This window comes from Balaenoptera ricei, chromosome X (assembly GCF_028023285.1).
Source record: "Balaenoptera ricei isolate mBalRic1 chromosome X, mBalRic1.hap2, whole genome shotgun sequence".
NCBI classification, from domain to species: domain Eukaryota; kingdom Metazoa; phylum Chordata; class Mammalia; order Artiodactyla; family Balaenopteridae; genus Balaenoptera; species Balaenoptera ricei.
In genome coordinates this window covers 47475226-47489159 of record NC_082660.1, presented here as the reverse complement: position 1 = coordinate 47489159, position 13934 = coordinate 47475226, and the positions used below count along the sequence as shown (strand labels likewise).

At 44.3% G+C, this 13934-nt stretch overlaps 1 protein-coding gene across 2 annotated transcripts in view; it reads left to right on the top strand.

Annotated features, from left to right (window-relative positions):
* SMC1A (structural maintenance of chromosomes 1A) overlaps nt 1-12824 on the top strand; it is a 37445-nt gene extending 24621 nt beyond the window's left edge. For both annotated transcript variants that reach the window (XM_059911485.1, XM_059911486.1), the window contains 7 exons: nt 518-628; nt 9241-9397; nt 9874-10028; nt 10148-10299; nt 11419-11488; nt 11774-11884; nt 12318-12824. In XM_059911485.1, the coding sequence (XP_059767468.1) occupies nt 518-628; nt 9241-9397; nt 9874-10028; nt 10148-10299; nt 11419-11488; nt 11774-11884; nt 12318-12401 (840 nt within the window). In that variant the 3' untranslated portion in view covers nt 12402-12824. The remainder of the gene's footprint in view (nt 1-517; nt 629-9240; nt 9398-9873; nt 10029-10147; nt 10300-11418; nt 11489-11773; nt 11885-12317) is intronic.
* The last annotated feature ends 1110 nt before the right edge of the window (nt 12825-13934 follow it).

Sequence of the window (13934 nt, the reverse complement as noted above, 5' to 3'; positions counted from 1 at the left end):
ACTGAAAGTGAAGCTTGGTAGCAAGGGGGTGGGAATGTTAACTGAGAGGAGGTTTGCAGATATCTTGTCTTTGACCTGAACATGTATTTCAGTCCCACGTGTCTTTCTCCCTCCTTTCTTCCCAAATAGCATTTCCATTTAATTCAGCAAAATATTTTGAACACCGGCAGTGTGCCAGGCATCATGGTAGCATGTGATATAATTACTCCTAATCCTAAGCACAACCCTGCCAGGCAGGCATCGTCCTGTGTTGCAGATGAGGGTTTGTGTGTTTAAATGAGGATTCAAGCAACAGCATGGCTTGCCCAGGGTCACACGGTTAGTCGGCGGTAGAGCCCAATTTTGAACTCAGATCTTTCTGCTGTCAGAGCTGCTCTTCCTTTTGCCACAAGTACTTTCTAGCAAGGTGCTTCTCAAAGACATCGAAGGCTGCAAAGGAGCCCCTCAGCCCCCTCTAGAGGAGCAAGTGCTCTTATGGCCATTCGGCTCCATTTGAATCTCCCTCTCGCCATTGCAGGGTAGCTCCCAGGGGGAGGATTCAGTGAGTGGCTCCCAACGAACTTCCAATATCTATGCACGAGAGGCCCTCATCGAGATTGACTACGGCGACCTGTGTGAGGATCTGAAGGTGAGGCTCAGCCTCGGGGAGTGGGTACATCCTCCCAGCTGTCCAGAGAGAGGGTCAGCTCATCTGGGGGCCCTGTGGAGACAGACCACGTCTGGAAAGAGGGGCGAGCTGGCAAGGCGGGGGGTGGGGTGGAGTTGTGATCCATGGCTTCCCCCCATATACAAACACAGACACAGGCACGTCTTCCACCTCCACCCCCAGCTGCCCCCATCCCTGCCTGTTGCCAGTCTTCCCCTTCCACCTGTGTACACATCTCAGCCCAGATACACGGAGAACAGGCTCCTGTACAGTGAACAGATAGACCTCGGGGGTTCCTCAGGGCTCTGTCCCAGGCATCCTTTCCTTCTCATTTGGTGTTCTCTCATCCTGGGTATCTCCTCTACTCCCCTGGCTTCAGCTGCCGTCTCTATGCTAGGGCCCACAGGTACCTCAAACCCCAGCCTTCCTCCCCAAATCGGCCTCTTCTCTTCAGTGCCAGCCCCAGGTTCAAACCAGAAATCTGAGCCTTGTCCTTAACTCTCTCTCTCCCTTTGCATATTCAATGAATTACCAAGCCCTGTCAATTCTACCTTCCAAATATCTACTGAATTCTACTTTTCTCTGTTTCCACTGTCTCTCTAGTTCAGGCTGCTTTCACCACTCACATGGACTACTGTAGGAGCCTTCCAAATAGTTTCTGATGCTTTCCAATCTTTCCTTATAGCCAGGCAGGGGGACTTGATTTTTTTTTTTAACTTTTTTATTATGGAAAATTTCAAACAGATACAGAAGTAGAGAGAATGATATGATGAACCCCAGGTACCCATCATCCAGCTTCAATAATTAGCAACATATGGTCAATCCTGTTTTTTATACCCTTCCCCCTCCTGATTGGCACATTTTAAATCAAATTCTAGATATTCCATTCATAATTACCTCAGTATATATCTCTAGGACACCTTTTTAAAAAATGTAACCACGATATTATACCAAAAAATTAGCACTAACTGTGTAATGTCATCTGATATTCAATAAATGTTTAGATTTCCATGAATGTCCCATAAATATCTTTTTTAAAAATATTGTTTCTGTGTTTAAGTCAGAATTCAAGTGAGCTCCATGTGTTTAAATTGGTCTCTTATGGTCTATAACATTTTTTTATCCCTTTTTATTTTTTTCTTGCTATTTATGGAAGAAACTGGGTCATTGGTCTTGTACAATTTTCTATACTCTGAATTTGGCTGATTGTGTCCCATGATGTTTTTTAACATGTTCTTCCATCCTTGTGTTTCCTATAAACTGGTAGTTAAATCTGTGGTTTGATTGGATTCAGATTCATTTTTTATTTTTGGCAAGAATATATCATATGTGGTACCGTGTACTTATGAACTTCCTTTTGCATCGCATCAGTAGACACTGAATGTCAGTTCTCTCTATCTTTGTAATGATAAGATTGATGAATGCTCAACACTACCTATGAAATATTCTTGCCAAAAACTCAAACAAGGATCTGATTAAGCTTTTATGTCCACCAATTATATGAAACACTGGTGCCAGAGGAACATGTTAAATAAAAGCACAGGGATGCAGTTAACTAGATCCAGACTGTGGGAAACTCTAAAGGACAAAAGACCTGGTCTCTTCCATAAATAAATGGGAAGAAAGAAATAAACAGACAGGGAGAACTTTTATAGGCTTATGAGACAAATCAACCAGTTACAATGTGTGGCCTTCCCTTGAATCTATTGCAAAGAAAAGAGAGACAGGGGAATTTATAGATTAAATGAGATTTAAGAGACATATCAACCAATTGTAATGTGGGCACCTTATTTGGAACCTGCTTTGAAAAAAACCTGCAAAAAATTTTTTATGTAACACAATTGGGATGATTTGAACACTGACCAGATAGTTTATGATGTTCAGGAATTGCTGTTAATATTTTTAGGTGATAATGGTATTGTGGTTTTATTTTTAAAATGTCCTTACCTTTTACAACAGTGGTTCTCAATGGGTGGGGTGGATTTTGCCTCCCCAGGGGACATTTGGTAATGTCGAGATACTCTTGTCACACCCAGTTGTCGCAACTGGGGCAGAGGTTGCTACCAGTATCTAGTGGGTAGACAGTAGGGATGCTGCTAAACATCCTACAGTGCACAAAGGACAGCCCCCACAACAACAAATTATTTGGCTCAAAATATCATTAGTGCTGAGATTCAGAAACCCTGTTTTAGAGGTACATACTAAAGTATTTATGGATGAAACATTTGAGATTTGGTTTAAAATAGTTGAATATAGAAAGAAATTGGATATAGATGGCAGAGTATTGGCCATGAGTTGATAATTATTGAAGCTGGGTGCGTGGGGTTCATTGTATTATTCTCTGCATTTCTGTGAATGTTTAAAAATTTACGTAATGTAAAGTTAAAAAAGGAAAAACAATCATGATCACCATGTTCAGGTGTTGTTAGCCCCATCAATCTTATAAAGTTCCCTATCAGCCTTTCACAGCTGGTTTTAGCAGCTATTAACGAACGATCATTGCCTACATCTATTAAGGGCTGCAAAATGGTAATTTTCTGATTCTTTCATTCCTCCTACATTTATTAATTGGATTTCTAAAAAAGAACTTTCTCACATCAACTGTTTAGTTCCCTTGAAATTCAGTTAGTACAGAAAAGGTAGAATAAATACTTAATTCTTTGCCTTTATTAACCAGCTTTCAGAATGAGTTGGTTGCCCTTGTAACCTTTAAAGGTGACCAGTGAGGTTTCTAATTTATATTTATTATAAACTTAAGTGTTTAAATGTATTTTGGTATGTTTCAGTCTATTTGGAGTCATTTTTCTTTTTGATATTCAAATTGTCCCATTCTTGGCCAGCGGGAGCCACTTCAAGTTGATTTTTGCTATTGTTCTTATTAGATTTTTATTATGGAAAATTTCATATGCAGAAGTAAAATAGTACAGTGCTGTCTCATGTGGCCATCACCAGTTTCAGCAGTTATAAACTCATGGCCAAACTTGTTTCATATGCACCCCCACACACTCCATCCTCCCCTTCCCACCCCCAGGTTATTTAAAAAATTCTGGACACCATGTCATTTCATTTGTAAATATTTCAGAATGTATCTCTATAAGAGAAAATCCTTAAAAATATTTAGAATCATTATCATACAAAAAACCCAATTACTTAACATTGGAATTATATATTATTATATAATTCCTTAATAATAATATTATGATTAGTATTCACATTTCCCTGATTGTTATACACACACACACACTCACAGTTTGCTTGCTTGAACTGGGAGTCAAGTAAGATGAAAGAGGGATAGATGATTGATATCGTGATTGGTTGATGATGTCTCCTAAGTCTCATTTAATCCAAAAGTTCCCCCTCTGTCTGTTTTTATTTTTCTCTGCAATATTTATTGTTGTTGAAGAAATTTGCTCATTTCTCCTGAAGGATTTTCTACATTCTGTACTTTGTTGATCGTATCCTGTGGTTTTTAAAATGTTCCCCCAGAACAAAGCAAAAAAAATAAGTTCTGCTGTCCCCCATAGTTCCTGTAAGTGGGTAGTTACATGTAGATCAGTGCTGTTCAATAGAGATACAGTATCACCCACATGTGTAACTTTTAAAAGGTGAAATTAATTTTAATACTATATTTTGTTTAACCGAGTATATCCAAAAGAATGATCATTTCAATACGTAAACAGTATAAAAATTATTGATGAGAAATTTAACCATCTCTTTGTACTAAGTCTTCAAAATTCATTATCTATTTTAAGCTTCCAGCACATCTCAATTTGGATGCTAAATTTTACTCAGAAATACTTGATCTGTATTTAGATATCCTAAAATTTACAATTGAAAAAGGAGAACCACATACCTAAGTTGTTCCAAATATACTTAGAAGTTTTGTAGTAACTGAATTGAGTATCCGTTTTTAAATTTAAATTAGCTAGCGTTCAATAAAATTAAAACTTTAGTTCCTCAGTCACACTAGCTGCATTTTTCATGCTCAGTAGTGACATGTGGCTTGTGGCCACTGTATTGGACAGCTCAGATCTAGAGGTTTGATTAGATTCAGGTTTTGGGGTTTATTTTGGTCAAGACTACTTCATATGACGTCATTACTTCCATCAGGAGGTTTATAATGTCTGGTCATTGGCTCTTTTTGTGTGGCTTGCAGCCATGATGATTATTGCCTAGATCCATTACATAATTTGTCAGGGGTTGCAAAATGGTCATCTTATTCTGTCATTTCTTTATTAGCTGGAATACTGTAAAGAGATTTCCTCTCGTCAATTATTTGGTTACCCTGAGGTAGTTTGTATAGGAAAGGCAGGATATATGTGCTTGATTCTTGCCCTTTATTTACCAGTTTATAAAATAATGAGTTGGTTCTTAGGCATTCTCAAGATTTGTCCACTGAGTTGTTTTCATGTTATTATGAACTTATGGATTTAAACACATTTGATGTGTTGCACTCTGTTGTGGTTATTATCCTTCTCATTGCATCAAGGTGTTGTATCTTTGGCCAGTGGGAACTCGTTCAAGTTGGCTTCTGAATAATTTTTTTTTTTAACGATTTATTTATTGATTGATTGATTGATTGCTATGTTGGGTCTTCGTTTCTGTGCTAGGGCTTTCTCTAGTTGCGGCAAGCGGGGGCAGCTCTTCATCACTGTGCGTGGGCCTCTCACTATCGCGGCCTCTCCTGTTGCGGAGCACAGGCTCCAGACACGCAGGCTCAGTAGCTGTGGCTCACGGGCCCAGCTGCTCCGCGGCATGTGGCATCTTCCCAGACCAGGGCTCGAACCCGTGTCCCCTGCATTGGCAGGCAGATTCTCAACCACTGCGCCACCAGGGAAGCCCCTTCTGAATAATTTTGACACAACTCTTGTAGTCTTTTTTTTTTTTTTTTCCTGGCTGTGCCGCATGGCATGTGAGATCTTAGTTCCCCGACCAGGGATTGAACCCGCGCCCCCGTATTGGAAGGCGGATTCTTAACCACTGGACCACCAGGGAAGTCCCCTCTTGTAGTCTTTGATATCTTCCTTGCTTTCTGGTATGTCCAGGCTCATCCTTTACGTTTCCCACCCCAGATCTGGAATTAGCCATTTCTCTGAGAAGCTCTGACTTCTTTTAGTAGGGAGTGCTATTATTTAGCAACTACCATCTGGACACTGGAATGTTCATGACTGCTGGGTTGCTCAGTGCTTCTAGAACTTTTCAGTAGACTGGGCTACAAAATGCATTTTTTATTTTGAGGGAAAAATGTATCATGAGTTCATATTGATACTTCCAATTGAAATTGTAATTTTCACAGTTTAACGTTGATTTTATGTTTGAGTTTCCAATTATTCTTGCTAAAAATCTGGCTTCTAGCAAGTATTCAATAGTATATTTACTTTAGCCTATCATATATATAGAAAATCATAATAAGATATTATTAGTAACAATTCGATTATTGAATGCTATTTAAGATTTCCTTGATGCTAATGGCTCACTAAGCTAATGGCTCACTGGGCATGGATAGTCGTGTTCCTATGTTTTAAAGTGATTTGAAAGAATCTTCTGAGTGTTTAACCAGCTTAATATATAGTCAGATTTCTTTTGTTTAGTTTTCAATTTTTAAAGGATTTTGCTTTTTAGTATTCTCCTTTATTTTTTCCAATTTTAATTTTGAAACTTTTCAAACCTACAAGAAAAACTGAAAGAATAGTACAGTTGAACACCCATATGCCTTTCACCTTAGATTGACCAATGAACATTTTCCCAGTTTGCTTTCTCTCCTATCTCTCTTGACTCTCTCCCTCCCTCTGCACTGCACACTTTTTTTGTTTTTGCTGAACCTTTTGAAGGAAGTTGTAGACTTCAGCTCTAAATTCTTCAGCATGCTGGTACAAGGGATTCTCTTCCATAACCACAGTTCAATTTTATACCTAAGAAAATTAATAATTTTATATCTAATATTCCACCCATATTCAAATTTCCCTAGTTGTTACAAAGTGTCTTTTGTAGTAGTTTGTTTTTTGTTTTTTGTTTTTTGTTTTAAAGAAATTCACGGTCTTTTATTTATTTATTTATTTATTTATGACTGTGTTGAGTCTTCGTTTCTGTGCAAGGGCTTTCTCTAGTTGCGGCAAGTGGGGACCACTCTTCATCGCGGTGCGCGAGCCTCTCACCATCACGGCCTCTCTTGTTGCGGAGCACAGGCTCCAGACGCGCAGGCTCAGTAATTGTGGCTCACGGGCCCAGTTGCTCCGTGGCATGTGGGATCTTCCCAGACCAGGGCTCGAACCCGTGTCCCTTGCATTGGCAGGCAGATTCTCAACCACTGCGCCACCAGGGAAGCCCAGTAGTTTGTTTTTTTTAAGCTGTGATCCAATCAAATTCATGCATTGCTTTTGGTTGTTCTGTCTCTTTAGTTTCTTTTATTTAGTTAGTTAGTTTCTTTTAATGTGGAGCAGTCCCCTCACTTTTTTTTTTCATAACACTGGTCTTTTGAACAGTCTACATGTTGTCTTGAAGAACAGGATATGTTATGGGTACATTATGGATATGTTAGTTTCCTTTCATTACTCTGTTTAATTTGTTCTACCTAACCTTGTATTTCCTATAAATTGGAAGTTTGAACTATTTTAGAGGCTTGATAGATTTGGGTTAAGTAAGTTTTTGGCAAAAACATTTCACTGTGTACTCCCCCTCCCCGCCGGCTGTGCAACGTGGCTTGCAGAATCTTAGTTCCCCGAGCAGAGATTGAACCCAGGCCATGGTAGTGAAAGCACCAAGTCCTAATCACTGGACCGCCAGGGAACTCCCCACTGTGTACTTTATATTGCACCACACCAGGAGGCACATAGTGTTAAGGTGTCCCACTATTCATGATGCTAGGTTTGATCCTCAGTTAAGGTATCAATTGCCAGATCTCAATGCTAAGCATACACTTTTACCTTTGTAAGTAATAAGGAATCTTTAGGGTGATTCTTTGGCATCTTGTCAGTATCTTGTTCCCCAACAGTTTTTTTACCCAGTGGCTTTCACATTTTGATTCAATTTAATTTTGTTTTATAATTATGTAAATTCTTCATTTGATTCTAAAACCAAAAGTATAATACAAGGTATGTGAAGAGAAGTTTAGCTTCCTTTCTTGTCCAACTTCACCCCCCTTCCTGTATGTGTGACCATTTTAGTTTTTGGATTATCTTTTTGTTGTTGTTGTATTTTTAAAATACAAATATATTTGTATGTAAATTATTCACATTTCCTCTCTTAGATAAAAGATAGCATTCTATTGTGTACCTTTCATATTTTACTTATACTGTATCCACGAATCACTCCATACATATATATAGAGAGAGAGATGTTCAGAAAGACTTTTCTAAAATATATATATATTCATGTCCTTCCTGTGCTTGAAGTCATTCAGTGGTACCTCACCTCCCTTGGGATAAAGTCCAGATTTCTTAAAAGGCCCGTTATCATTGGGCTTCTTCATGTGCCTCCAGCTTTGTCTCTTTGCCTAGCACACAGGCACGCGTGTGCTTACACACACACACACACACACGCAGTTGCTACTATTGCCATGTTGAATTGCCCTTTGCTTATTTGTTTGGCCTTTTTTTTTTTCTGCTGTGCTGTGTGGCTTGCGGGGTCTTAGTTCCCTGATCAAGGATTGAACCTGGGCCCCGGCAGTGAAAGCGCTGAGTCGTAACCACTGGACCGCCAGGGAATTCCCCTGTTTGGCTTTTGAAGTTCATTAAAGTTGATTACTTTTTTGAATTGCTTTGATTTCCTTGAATGAACCATGAATAAACCCTGGTTTTGCATGTGATACTCCTGTCTGCATAGAAGACTATTCCTTCTCTCTGTCCTCACCATTCATCCTACAGGCCTGAGCTTAAAAATATTCCTGGAAGCCTTCCCTAGCCCCATTGTCTGAGTTAGGTGCCCTTCTTGTGTGCTGACCCATCACCATCTGTTTATCATTGTTTGGGTATTCACCATACGATGTTCTGATTGTTTGCTTATATGCATTCCTCTGTTAGTCCATGAGCTCTATGAACACAGGAGCCATGACTCACAGGATATGAGTGGCCAGTGCCTGGCATTGGAAGGCATTCAGTAAATATTTATTGACTAAAAGTGGCAGAAAGGCACAAGCCCAGACATGCATCACAACATCCATAAGACCTAAAACCAAGTTCAAATGGAATTTGCTCAGGTGTGGTGATCTGAGCAGAAAACGTGAGTTGCCTTATTCGTTGTCGAGCTGTAAGTGGAGTCCAGACCAGCCTGTGTGGGAGCCTCTAGGTCACCCTGGGATGGCGCTGGCTCATGGCCTGGGCTGAGAGCCAGAGAGGGGCACCACCAGCTGCTCCTCCTGAGAGATGGAGAGGTTGACAGGGCCTGGGGGAAGGGCTAGAGATGAGAAAAGCGACATCAGCCTGTAATTTCTAGGGACGGTGGGAATGGTTACTGTTGGCAGGACCTGATGAGAGGAGCAGGGTTAGGGAAAAAGAACCTGACTTCTGCGTGGGAGTAGGTCCCCAGGCCCCCGCTCGGATCAGGTATCTCTGTAGGGGCCTGGCCCTTCTTGATGTTGCTGGGCCTGGGATTTGCAGGATGCCCAGGCCGAGGAGGAGATCAAGCAGGAGATGAACACACTGCAGCAGAAGCTGAATGAGCAGCAGAGTGTGCTCCAGCGTATTGCTGCCCCCAACATGAAGGCCATGGAAAAGCTGGAAAGTGTCCGAGACAAGTTCCAGGAAACCTCAGATGGTAAGGGTTTCCTCTTCTTCTTGGTTCTAAGATGAAGGCAGGAGGCTAGAGGTATGGCAAGGGCCTGTTATACATCACAACAGCTCCTGTTTTTACGTGCTTTCTTACTCGAAACTTCCAAGAGCCCTAAACAGTAGGGATTATCACACCTGTTTTATAGAGTAGAAAACTGCTGAGGTTTAGAGAGAATGAGTGACCTGCCTGAGGTCACACAGCTGGTTGCTGGTAGAGCCCAGGGAAGAATCCATGTTATGTGGCTGCAAGCCCATGTTTCTTCCTTTGCACTATGTGGCTGGCCCACTGGATACAGGTGATCGTGGAACTGTCTTCCGGGGCCCCTCCGCAGGCATTCCTCTTCCTGTGGGATGTCCCTGCTCTGTGGATTGTCAGTTGTAGGTCATTTTTGCCAGGGCAAAATGCCTCAGCCTTGGCAGAGCCTGGGTACTGAGGGGTCACCTGTCTCTCCCTTGTGGCAGAGTTTGAGGCAGCCCGAAAGCGAGCCAAGAAGGCCAAGCAGGCATTTGAACAGATCAAGAAGGAGCGCTTTGACCGCTTCAATGCCTGTTTTGAATCAGTGGCCACCAACATTGATGAGATCTACAAGGCCCTGTCCCGTAACAGCAGTGCCCAGGTAGGCTGGAGCCCCTTACCCAACTAGCCCCTGCCCATCCTCATTTGCCCTTCCCTCTAGGCTTCCTGTCCTCTTCCCCATCTAGACCCAGACCCTTGACCCATCTCCTTTCCCCCTAGGCATTCCTGGGCCCTGAGAACCCCGAGGAGCCCTACTTGGATGGCATCAACTACAACTGTGTGGCTCCTGGCAAACGCTTCCGGCCCATGGACAACTTGTCAGGGGGGGAAAAAACAGTGGCAGCTCTGGCCCTGCTCTTTGCCATCCACAGGTATGGCTGTGCCCCCCCCAGGGCAGTTGGTGGAGACTGTACTGAGGCCACTGGAGGCTCTGGGGTCCAAGGACATGCAGAGTTATGCCGAGGTGAAGATGATCTGGTGGACTCTGGATTGAATCCCTGTTTCCCTACCTACTACAGCATATCTGGCCTTGGTTTCCTGGACCTGTCTTCCCAATCCAGCCTCATCCACTCAGCATGCCCTCCCCTGCATGTATTCAGTTCCACCTCCAGGCTTTTGCTCACATGGTTGCTGGCTCATAAGCCCTTTTCATGCAAATCTAGCTTGGCCATCACCTTCCACCCCTTCACATCTCATTGTCTTCCTCCTGTTCCTCTAGGAAGCCTGCTTCGACCACTGTGGCATACCCTGACCTCCCCCTACTGAATGCCAACAGTACTTGAATCTGACTCCCCCCCACAACTTAGTGCTTGATTGTACAGCATCATTCAGTGAGCATTTCTTGATGGCTGCTCTGTACCAGACCTTGTTGGGGGATTAGGGACACAGATGAGTCAGACATGGTTTCTGTCTTCGAGGAGCTCATGGTCTAGTGGAAGCCAGATGTGTAAACAGACAGTGAGCTAAATGTTGTAACCGGTTGAGCGTGTGAGCTGTGGATGCACAGAGGAGAGCCACCAACCCAATCTGGGAGGGTGTGGGTAGCCAGGAAAGCCTTTCAAGGGCAGCTAACACTTGAGTAGGAAATGCAAAGGATAAGTAGAAGTTAGCCAGGGAGACCAGTAGGCATTCCAAGGCAGAGGGTACAGCATGTGCAGAGGCAGGGAGACATGGTGTGAGTGGGTGGGGTAGACCTCCAGGTAGCTTGGTCAGTATGGCCAGAGCCTAGGACAGCTTTATCTCCCCAGCCAACCTGGACGCTCCAGAGAGGACCATGTCTTCTGTTCTGTGGGATCCTGGAGCGCAGGGCTGGATGCAAAGGAGGACTCAGTTGGTATATTGGCCTTTAGGGGCTCAGGCAACATTCAGACCTGGATTTTTTAATCTCTGAAGAAATGGAAGCAGGTGCTGGCCTGTATGATGGGCTCTGGGGCTGTCATGCCCCGCCCCTGCCCCCATCAGTGTCAGCTCACCTACTGGTTCCCTCCCAGCTACAAGCCAGCCCCCTTCTTCGTCCTGGATGAGATCGATGCCGCCCTGGATAACACCAACATTGGCAAGGTGGGTGCAAGGAAAGTGGGGCCCGGGAGGGAGGTCCCCAGGTTGGGGCTGGGTTTCAGGGAACAACTCCTGAGTGCGCCCTAGCCATTCCCGCAGCCTGTTCTCTGTGCCTGGGAGGCTGGGCCCAGGGTCATCAGCACTGTGCTAGTCAGTGGCCTCCTTTCAGCCTCTCTTCCCCCAACCCTCCACCCCCTACCCCACCCCATCTGCCTCTGGTTCTGACTGGATAAGACAGGGAGTGTTAGGGCTTCAGCCCTGCTAAGTGCTCCACGGCCCCTCCCACAGGTAGCAAATTACATCAAGGAGCAGTCGACTTGCAACTTCCAGGCCATCGTCATTTCTCTCAAGGAGGAGTTCTACACCAAGGCTGAGAGCCTCATTGGAGTCTACCCCGAGGTAGGGCGGGCCTGGCTCAGGAGCCAGCCCCACTCCCTGCCTGACTCCCCAGGGCAGGAAGGGAAGGCTGCAGTGGAGGGGCACGGGGGTGGGGGAGCATAGGGACTCAGGTCCTGAATGACCATCTGGGCTTGTTGGAGCCCTGCCCTGGAGGCTTAGCCAGCTCAGCTGGGCAGGGCCATTGCATTTGGGGACAGGTGGAAAGGCGAGACAGAGGCAGCCAGACAGCAGAGAAAAGGAGGAGAGTGCAGAGATAGGCAGGAAAAGAAGGCACATGGGACTGAGCACATCCTCTCATACCCAGAGAACCATTGCCTGGGCTTTGGGCAGGTATGTAGGGAGGAGGGTTTGAGGCCCCACAGTCCTGGGGCACTTGACCCCTCTTAATTCTCTCCTTACAATTTTATTTTTCTTTTTCTCCCTCCTCCTCCAGCAAGGGGACTGTGTGATCAGCAAAGTCCTGACCTTCGACCTCACCAAGTACCCAGATGCCAACCCCAACCCCAATGAACAGTAGCAGTAGTTCTGCCCTCCTGCCCTGTCTAGATCCCTAAGTTACGCCTCTCCCAATCTCTGGATATTTGGCTCCCAACCTTTCCCTACCTCCTGTCCCCGTTTGGTATAATCATGAAATTTAGGCACTGCTATCGAGCATGAAGAGGAACAGAGGTGATGTTAGTTCTGGAGCAAAAATTCCTGAGCTTCAGGGAGCATCCTGGCCTCTGGAAGGAGGTGCTAAGCTGAACTGAGCTGAACAGGGCCATCTGTCCATCCCCCGTTCCACCACCCTGGACCTTACCCCATCACCCATAATCATGGGTTCCTTGGGCCCCCTGCATTTTGCTTGTGTGTGGGTATGTACGTGTGTGTATATGTGTCCACATGTGCGCATGTGGGTGTGTTTGAAAAATAATAAAGATATTGGAGACCCATTTTAGAAGGAGCCTAGGCTGAATTTGATTCCAAGAGAGCTTAGTATGACAGCACCCCGGCGCTGGGCATAGCCAGACCTCAGGATTCAGGCAGTTACATGAAACCACCCTCATTCACTCATTAATGTTTTCATTCATTTCGTGTGTTCATCAAATACGTACTGAACACCCTCTTTGTCAGACTCTATGCTAGGAATACAGAACTGAATCAGACATGATCTCTACCCTCCTACTAAGGAGATGCTAGTGGGTTCATGAGTTCCCGTGGTTAGCTGAATCATGTATAGGTGCTTTGAATTTGAGAAGAGGATGATCAGCTCCAGGCTTCCTGGAGGTCACATTTGAGCTGGACCTTGACAAGTTGGTAGGATTTGGTTGGGTGCTAGGAGCAGAGCCTGGGCTCTGGGGACAATTCTAGTCCCATTTTTTTATCACTTACTAGTTTGACACTGGGCAAGTAATTTGACCTCTCTGTGCCTGTTTCCTCAACTGTAAAATGGGGCTAACAGTATTTACCTACCTCATAGGATTTAATGATGTCAAACTCCTCACTGGAGGCCTTATCCCTGCTTGGAGCCCACTAGGTGCCAACCCCTCAGAATACAAGCCTTCTCATGCCTAACCCCTGAGGGCTTCTGATCCCAGTTGTTAGGGACAGAAGGAGCCTCCAAATCTGGGAGATGCTGAATGCCCTGGTTATTGGGGAAGTTCCAGGGCATTGATGGGGTTTACCTGGTAAGTGGTGGACCTAAGGAACCCTATCGCTTCAATCATGTATGATAACTGGGTGCCTAGGCCCCAACCTGGGTTGTGAGGAAGTGGGGGAGAGGTAGCCTGGGCCGCATCCTGGCTGAATGAGTGTAATGTTCCTTCTGGGAACTAACCGCATTAGTTGCAGGCACTGTGCAGAGGCAGCAGTGCAGTCTGCTGCCATGAGGTCGGTCTTTGCTTGTTCATGTATACTGTCAGACCATCACCTTGTCCGATCTGTATACTACATTTTTCTTTTTAAAAGTTAAATCAGTTCTAATTACCCAAGTAATGCATGAATCCATTTTCTTTTTAAGAAATTAGGTTGTTGCAAATAAAGCTAGCTTCATTCGACTACCATTCCCCCT